Genomic DNA, 8443 nt, shown 5'->3' with positions numbered 1-8443 from the left:
GCAGCCAAGAGGCAGCATGGAACCACTGGATTTGTCGTCAGGCAGACCTGAGTTCCAGTTCTAGCTCCAGAACTTACTAACTACATGACTTTGAGCAGGTGACTTCATCTCTAGGGACCTCTCACCTATTAACGGCAATAATAATTCCTGTCAGGGAAGATTGGCCTGAAAATTAAATAAAAGAAACACGCAAAGCACCTGGCACATAGAAGCTGCTGAGAAAACGTTAATCACACGCCCCTCAGCCTCAATTAATGAATAACTGGGAGTCAGGGACTCGGGGATCTGGTGTCTGGCTGCAATAAACGTGCAGGTGGCTGAGCAATCTACATGACCTTTGAGTCTTTTTCTTCCTTTGAGAGATGGAACGGACAATGGCCACTCTCAGGGTTTCTGTGAGAAGCAAATGAAACTACGGTTGGTGAAAGGGCTTTGTAATGGGAAAGTTTGCTGAACTTGGGGTGAGGGGTGAGGGAGCCTTTGGCTTTTCAGAGAGAAGCTAATGAGGCCACTCTGGGCCAGAGGCCCCAGCTAGTGCAGGTTGGGAAGGGCTGAAACAGGGCCTCGGTCCCAAAGGTGCCTGGTGCAGCTGCGAAGCAGGGAAGACTGAACAATGAAGGCCAATTTATGCAATAGTCCTGCTTCCCCAAATGTTCCAGTTAGCCTAAGGAGTCCTATTTTCAGTGCCCTGGGGAAGTGGCTGCTTAAAGGAGCCAATGGGGAACCGTATCTTCAGATTTCATAATATCTGAAGTCCAGCACTTGGCCCGGGCCTTCCAGGCATGCTCTTGCTCCCCGATAACCAGGTCCCTACTGCCAAATACATGTCCCCTAGCTCACTGGCCCCCCAAAGAATAGGCACCTTTGCTATGCACACATGAGCCCCTAGGGCAGGTCCTGAGCAGAGGCTTCAAAAGAGGCTGGAGAGGATGTGAGAACAGGATTCAGGGTGTATCCTGGATGAGACACACAAGGCGTCTGCGGTCAGCAGAGCTTTCAAGGAAGGCAGAATGCACAACACCAGCCAAGGCCATGCGGTGATGTGAAGCGGGCATTGGCCTGACACAGTTCTTTCTGTCTCCACGAAGCATAGGAAGACAGTGGTGTCTGGAACAGGGCACTGGCTGGGCCCTTTCCTTGTGCACACGTGTATGCTAGAACATACCCTTGTACTGTGGGAAGGTTCCCGCACACACAGGTAAGCGTGGATGTACACACGTGTGCAGGTTATGTGTCATAGGTCCTAACAAATGCAGTCATGCGTGAATACGGCCCCGCTTCCCTGCCCCCAGATGTCAGAGGATCTTTCTAAGTTGCAAATCTGAGGCTCTCACTTTCCTGCTTAAAACATTTCAGGCCAGGCGTTGTGGCTCACGCCTGTAATCCCAACACTTTGGGAGGCCAAGGCGGGAGGATCACTTGAGGTCGGGAGCTCAAGACCAACCTGACCAACAAGGAGAAAGCCCGTCTCTACTAAAAATACAAAGTAAGCCGGGCGTGGTGGCGCATGCCTGTAATCCCAGCTACTCAGGAGGCTGAGGCAGGAGAATTGCTTGAACCTGGGAGGCAGAGGCTGCGGTTAGCTAAGATTGCGCCATTGCACTCCAGGCTGGGTAACAAGAGTGAAACTCCATCTCAAAAATAAATAAATAAATAAATAAATTTCAAATTAGGAGTCCTGGCGTGGTGTCTCATGTCTGTAATCCCAGCACTTTGGGAGGCCAAGCGGGTGGATCACTTGAGGTCAGGAGTTCGAGACAAGCCTGGCCAACATGGTGAAACCCCATCTCTACTAAAAATACAAAAATCAGCCAGGTGTGGTGGCAGGTGCCTATAATCCCAGATACTTGGGAGGCTGAGGCAGGAGAATTGTTTGAAGCTGGGAGGCAGAGGTTGCAGTGAGCCAAGATCACGCCACTGCACTCCAGCCTGGGTAACAGAGCGAGACTCTGTCTTAAAAAAAAAAAAAAATTCAAATTATCTCCCTGTCACACCTGCAGGTTGAAGTAGTCTGAACTCCTTACTGAAGCAGGTAAGGCTCTTTATGGTCTGAATCTGACCTGCCTCCCAGCCTGGTCTCTGGCCCATTTCCCCTTCACCCCTTTCTGTGCTTTAAAGGTAATAGCATGACTGACAGTTTTGAGCTCTCACTGTGTACACACGCTGTTTGTGTTTTTGCTTTTTGTTTGTTTGTTTGTTTGTTTTTGAGATGGAGTTTCGCTCTTGTCACTTAGGCTGGCGTGCAATGGCACAATCTTAGCTCACTGCAACCTCCACCTCCTGGGTTCAAACAATTTTCTTGCCTCAGCCTCCCAAGTAACTGGGATTACAGGTGCCTGCTACCATGCCTGGCTGATTTTTGTATTTTTGATAGAGACAGGGTTCCGCCATGTTGGCCAGGCTGGTCTTGAACTCCTGACCTCAGGTGATCCACCTGCCTCGGCCTCCCAAAGTGCTGAGATTACAGGTGTGAGCCACCATTCCAGGCCACACACTGTTTTAAACACTTGACATGTATTAATTCATTTGATCTTCCACATAATACCAACTATTGTGATCCCTGTTTTTCAAATGACATCATGAGGCACAGAAAGGTTAAGTAACTTGTCCCAGGTCACACAGCTAGGACAATTCTATTTTCCATGCTAAATTCCTTCACCTCATCTGGGGGTCACATCTTCTCTCTCTGGGTCTTGGAGTGTGCTTTTTCGTCCACCTAGCCATCTGCCTCCCTCCTCTCCCTCCCTCCCACCCTTTCCCTGGCGAATTTATCCTTCAGGTCTCAGCTTAGTCATCATCTCCTCCAAGAAGATGTCCCCATATTCCTTGGGAGAAATTTAGGTCCCTTGGCTATGTGCTGCCCCCGCTGGTGTTTCTGCCATCATATTCCTTATCTCCTTGAATTGTAACCATCCCGATTACTCATCTGTCTTCCTACCTAGATTCTGAGCTCGTTGAAGCCAGATTTACACCTGGTTTGTTCATTCCTCCTCCAAGGCTAACATAGGGCCTGGTATGAAGCAAGCACTTGATCAACATTTGTTGAGTTCAATGGATAAATTGTCCCTTGAATGTGTGCACAGATCTGTGAGTGTGTGAGATAAGTATGCATGGGTCTCCTCTGAGGGCCTGGCCCCCCAGGGTCACAGTCAGGAGGAAAAGCCCCCCTCAGCACCCTGTGCTTCGATGGTTCTTAAAGATGTCCCCTGTATAGGCCAGGCACAGTGGCTCATGCCTGTAATCCCAGCACTTTGGGAGGCTGAGGGGGTGGATCACGAGGTCAGGAGATCGAGACCATCCTGGCTAATACGGTGAAATCCCATCTCCGCTAAAAATACAAAAAATTAGCTGGGCGTGGTGGCGGGCGCCTGTAGTTCCAGCTATTTGGGAGGCTGAGGCAGGAGAACGGCATGAACCGGGGAGGTGGAGCTTGCAGTGAGCTGAGATTGCGCCACTGCACTCCAGCCTGGGTAACAGAGCAAGACTCTGTCTCAAAAATAAATAAATAAATAAAGATGTCCCCTGTATGCAGTATGGCCCCTGCCCTTCCAGCAGCACCCTCAAACTCCTCACCCTGATAGTGGATCCTGAAGCCACCGCCCCTTGGGACCCGTGGGCTCTGGAAGTGCAGAAGCAGCCTGTTGGTTGGGCTCCGAAGGACTTGTCCTTCTCCAAGCATGGATGAATTGGCCAGGAGTCGGGGGGCCAGGCCTGGGGATCCCCCACCAGCCAGCACCAGGAGCTCCTCCTCCTGCGACAGATTCAGCATCTGCACCTAGAGAAGCCAAACACAGACCCGCCAGGGCAAGTCAGCCAGGGGTTTGACTTCCAAAGCCCCTGTCCTGTGCCTTTTCCCTGTGTGTAGCAGCCCAAAAGGCACCATGCTGCTGCCCAAGTTGTAGAAATCTGGAAGAGCTTTTGAGGTAACCTGAGTCATCAAATAGGTTCTTTGGCTCCCAGGCCAAACCCGTGCACACCCACAACCCAGAGGAAAAGGCTTGGAAGGTGCACAGTCACATGCTTTGGTCCAGTTACCTGGATCTCAATGCCGTAGCCAGGGTAGACATGGATGCTGTAAGTGCAGTCCAGGAGCCCCAGGGTACGGCTGGCGGGGCTCTCCAGATCTGGAGACTCCACATACCCTTCGCCCTCGGAGATGTTGTTATTACACAGAACTGAGGAGATACAAATTGCTGGGATGGAAGGAATGCCTGTGCTCTTGCCCTCCCAGCCAAGCAACTCTGAAGGCCTTCATCTGCCTTCTCCTTAGCACCTCTCATTATTTTTTTGTTTTGTTTTGAGACAGGGTCTCACTCTGTCACCCAGGCTGGAGTGCAGTCGCGCAATCATGGCTCACTACAGTCTGAAACTCCTGGGCTCAAGCGATCCTCCCTCCTCAGCCTTCCGAGTAGCTGGGGCCACAGGTGCGCGTCACCACGCTGAGCCAATTTGTAAAACTTTTTGTAGAAATGGGGTCTTGCCATGTTTCCCAGGCTGGACTCAAACTCCTGGCCTCAAGCGATCTTCCTGCCTTGGCCTCCCAAAGCACTGGGATGACAGGTGTGTGCCGCTGTGCCCCCTTACCATCTTTTTTTTTTTTTTTTTTTTGAGATGGAGTTTCACTCTTGTTGCCCAGGCTAGAGTGCAATGGCTGGATCTCAGCTCACCACAACCTCCACCTCCCTGGTTCAAGCAATTCTGCTGCCTCAGCCTTCCGAGTAGTTGGGATTACAGGCATGCGCCACCACGCCCGGCTAATTTTGTATTTTTAGTATAGACGGGGTTTCTCCATGTTGGTCACGCTGGTCTCAAACTCTGGATCTCAGGTGATCCACCCGCCTGGCCTCCCAAAGTGCTGGGATTACAGGCATGAGCCACTGCACCCAGCACCATCTTTAAGCATACTCCCTCTCCCACCTGAGCCAGAACTCCCTTTCCTAACTGTTATATAGCTGAAACAATTGGAACACTGCCTGGTACTTAGTAAGGGTACAGAAATGCTACCTTTGTTATTTTTATTCTCCCATCTGTACCCAGGACTCCTTCCACAGTTCCCAGGAGCCTCTTTCCCATCCATCCCCAGCGTGTACCTATCCGGTGCTCCCACCCCCATCCCCTTGCCTTCGCCTCACCTGGGCTGGTCACCGTAGTGGTAACAGTTGTCGTGGTGATGATGGTGGTCGTGGTCTCCTCCTCTCCTCCCTCAGGCCCAAGGGGAGGCCCTGGGGAAGCAGGGCTGGGTGGGGGTGGGGCTGTGGTTCCTGGGGGTGGGGTCAGCAGCTCTGGTGCGGTGGGGCCTGCCCCCCTGACCCCCTTAGGGGTGACGGCTGTTGTCAGAGGCCCTGTCCCCGGCTCAGTGGCCCGTGGCAGGGAGGGCACTGTGAGAGTCTGGCCGGCCGGAGGGGTGGCTAGCGTGGGGTCTGGATCAGATCCTGGGACAGTGCAGGGAATGTCAGAGCACAGGAAGAGCACACGGAGGACCTTGGGTGGGGAGCAGGGCTGAGGGAAGCTAGGGGTTCCCCTGCCATACCCCAAAAGCCTCCCCCACAAGGTACAGCACCCCCCACCTTTCCCTTTCCCACTGCAGTCCCCACCTCCTCCCAAGGCTTCCACAGCCTGGGTCCCCCTCTTTCTCTTCTGGTCCCTTCTCTCCACCCAGCCCCTTCCACCCTGATACTCCTCTCCCTGAGCCTCTCTCTCTGCCTTCTCACTCAGATCACGTTCTCTCTCTGGTTATCTCCTCTCTCCTCTGTCTTGCTCTCTCTGGAACTCTTTATTTCCCCATTTCCCTGTTTAGTATTCTGATTGCACTCTGATTTCATGATTCGAGATCCACTAGTTTTTGTGTTTCATTCTCTCTCTCTCTCTGTCTTCCACCATTTCTCTGACTCTGGTTCTCTGAATTTCCATCTCTCTTTCTATGTGTCTGTTTTTCTGTCTGACCGTCTCCTAATCATTCTGTCTCTGTCTCTCTGGTTCTGTCTGTGCCCAGGTTTGACTTCCTCCGACGATCTTGATTTGTGTCCCCTGAATCTCACAGGCCTTCCTGCAGCCTCTTTCCTCCTCTGCAGTATCTCTCTGCCTGCTCTTGTCTAGCCTGGCTCCCCATCTCCCTGAGCCCATTCCCTCCCTCTGCCTCCAGGCCACTCCTGCCACTCTGGGGGCCTCACCCGGCAGGTAGCCCATCTCTGGGCCCCTCCTCAGCAGGGCCCCATGGAGCAGTTCAGCCAGGGCCTCAGAGGCCACCGTGGGGGTCTCACTTCCAGGCTCTGGCAATATCTCCTCCTCCTTCAGGGGCAGACCTAGGAGGTGAAGTTGTGTGAGCTTCTCCACTCCCCCACATCCCTTCCTTCTTCAGAGAGATATTTTCTAGAACTCTTCTTCCCTCCTCCATCAGCTGGGCCTCCAGGGGCTCAGAGGGTCCCAGGCTCGACTGAGGGCCAAGATTGGAGAAGGGACTCCCACCGGCCCTCATATTCCCACTTCCACACCTCTTCTCTCCCGTCCCCTCTCCCTTCTCCCCGGCCTGTGTGGGCCTTCAGTGAACATCTTAGCTCTTATGAACCCTGGACAGCGCCAGCAAGGCAGAGGGGTTGCCGGTGCTGCCTTCCCTTTAACCTCAGTGGTGATCTCCCCCCAAACCTGGGGCTCTGCAGAGGGTCTGGCGGCACCTCCCAGCCCTTGCTTCCGCAGTGCCTGGCTTTCTCTCTGGGCTTCTGTCTCTGCAGTGTGGCTGTCTTTTTTCTCTCCCTCTCCTTCTCTCTCTCTCTCTCTCTTTCCCTCTCTCTCTCTGGTCCTCTGCAGTCTCTGCCTCCTTCCCTGGAGTCTGGCTGGGGGTCAGAGTGGGGGACTGAAAATCTGGTCTTTGAGCCCTGCCTCTGCTCATCTGTCTTTGTCCATTCATCCAAGAACATTTGTGTGTACAGCGCCTGGCATCTCTCTCAGCATCTCCATCTCCCACCCAGGTCCCTCCGTGCTTCTACCACCTCCGCAGACATCCCCCCAACTTTCCCAGCCCTCCTTTGTGGATCTAGCTTCTGAGACACTGCTAAAAGCTTCTCTCATTCATTTCCCTGCCTTCTCAATATTGAGGGTTAAGGGGCTTTGGGTTCAATCCAGAAAGCTCTGGCTTGCCCTTTCCCCATCAGTTGTGCCTCTCCCCTCCCCCATGTGCCCGGAAGACCCAGGATGTTAAGAGAAAGGAGGGTGGAGGACCCCGCTGGGTGCCTTCCTGGGGCCCACCCCCACACTCTGATGTCCTTACCCTGGATCCAGGGACAGCTCAGCAGAATTAGGAACAGCAGCTGGGGAGGCGGCAGGTGCTGGGCCCTGGGAGTCCCCATGGCGACTGGCGACTCACCCCGATCTCTCTCCTCTGTGCCTCTCTAAGTAATCTGGCTGCCACCTTTCCTCCGTCTCCGATTATCTTTCCCTTTAATTCTTTTTTTTTTTTTTTTTATCCTGGTAGGAGTCAGCAAAGAAAGACAATTTCTCTGCCCCTTGGGATGGAGGGGCAGAATTGGGCTAGGGGTCGCCTGGAGCCCACCCCCCTTTGCTCAGTCTTCTCTGTCCTCGTCTCCTGGCTCTGTGGTAGAGGGGGCGCGGCTCCGGCTGCAGGGGGTGGGGCCGAGAGGGCCGAAGGGGCCGGGTGGCCTGGGTTACCCTCCTGCTCAGGCGCCTGGGTCCACCGGCCTGGCTGGACCCCGAGCTAAGGGACTGGGGAGGAGAAAGGCAGCTTCTGGGGGCTTAGGGTGGGGTCGAGGATCGGGGGGTTCCCCCACTGGGCTCTAGCGGGGATTGTCGGGGAGGGGAAGGGGTGGGTTGGGGAACTGGGAGAGCCGAAGCTCGGGCACTGGAGCTGCGGGAGGGAGAAGCTGAGAAAGGTATCAAGCCCACGTCAGATCCTGGGGACGGGCGGAGGGAGGGGCCTGGGATTTATTTGACGGGGAGGGAGGAGGAGGAAGTGCAGATGGAGGAGGGAGGGATCATACGAGCCAGGGCCGTAATCCTCACTCCCGCGGCCCCTAGGGGAGGCAAAGGAAACTCTCTGGTCTCAGCAGTAATTAGCCCCCTCCACCTTCCATTCCAGCACATCTGGAATCTGAATTTCCTCTTCCCAGGGCGCCGAGAGGCTGCACAGCTTGGTTCGCGCCTGCTCGGCTCCCCATTATGCCCCCTGTTCACATCCAGACCTCCCACGGGGCTTCCCTTCGCCTTTTACAGCAGCTCGGGTGGAATGGGCTCTCCCTCCTCCGGGAGAATGGCGAGCTTCCACGCTTGTGAGAAGTCTCGTGAGTGACGGGCCGGGGTTTGGGGAGGAGAGACAGACCCCTCCTATTCCATTAACCGTGACCCCGGCCAGTTAACAGGCGGCCTCGGCTCTGATTTTCCCTCTGCAGCGCCCTTTTCAGCACCAGCGACGCGCGGACAGCTCCCCTCGCCC

The 8443-nt window shown here is 54.3% G+C and overlaps 1 protein-coding gene across 1 annotated transcript in view; it reads right to left on the bottom strand.

Moving 5' to 3' along the window:
* SEZ6L2 (seizure related 6 homolog (mouse)-like 2) overlaps nucleotides 1–7905 on the bottom strand; it is a 37009-nt gene extending 29104 nt beyond the window's left edge. The window contains exons 1-5 of the mRNA XM_011933546.1: nucleotides 7265–7905; nucleotides 6171–6302; nucleotides 5133–5432; nucleotides 4036–4175; nucleotides 3574–3775 (exon numbers count right to left, since the gene is read on the bottom strand). Of these exons, the coding sequence (XP_011788936.1) occupies nucleotides 3574–3775; nucleotides 4036–4175; nucleotides 5133–5432; nucleotides 6171–6302; nucleotides 7265–7343 (853 nt within the window). The 5' untranslated portion in view covers nucleotides 7344–7905. The remainder of the gene's footprint in view (nucleotides 1–3573; nucleotides 3776–4035; nucleotides 4176–5132; nucleotides 5433–6170; nucleotides 6303–7264) is intronic.
* Between the last annotated feature and the right edge of the window lie 538 nt (nucleotides 7906–8443).

This window comes from Colobus angolensis, unplaced genomic scaffold (assembly GCF_000951035.1).
Source record: "Colobus angolensis palliatus isolate OR3802 unplaced genomic scaffold, Cang.pa_1.0 Scaffold128, whole genome shotgun sequence".
NCBI lineage: Eukaryota > Metazoa > Chordata > Mammalia > Primates > Cercopithecidae > Colobus > Colobus angolensis.
The sequence above is the reverse complement of the archived record's forward strand: the minus strand, read 5'-3'. Positions and strand labels throughout refer to the sequence as shown.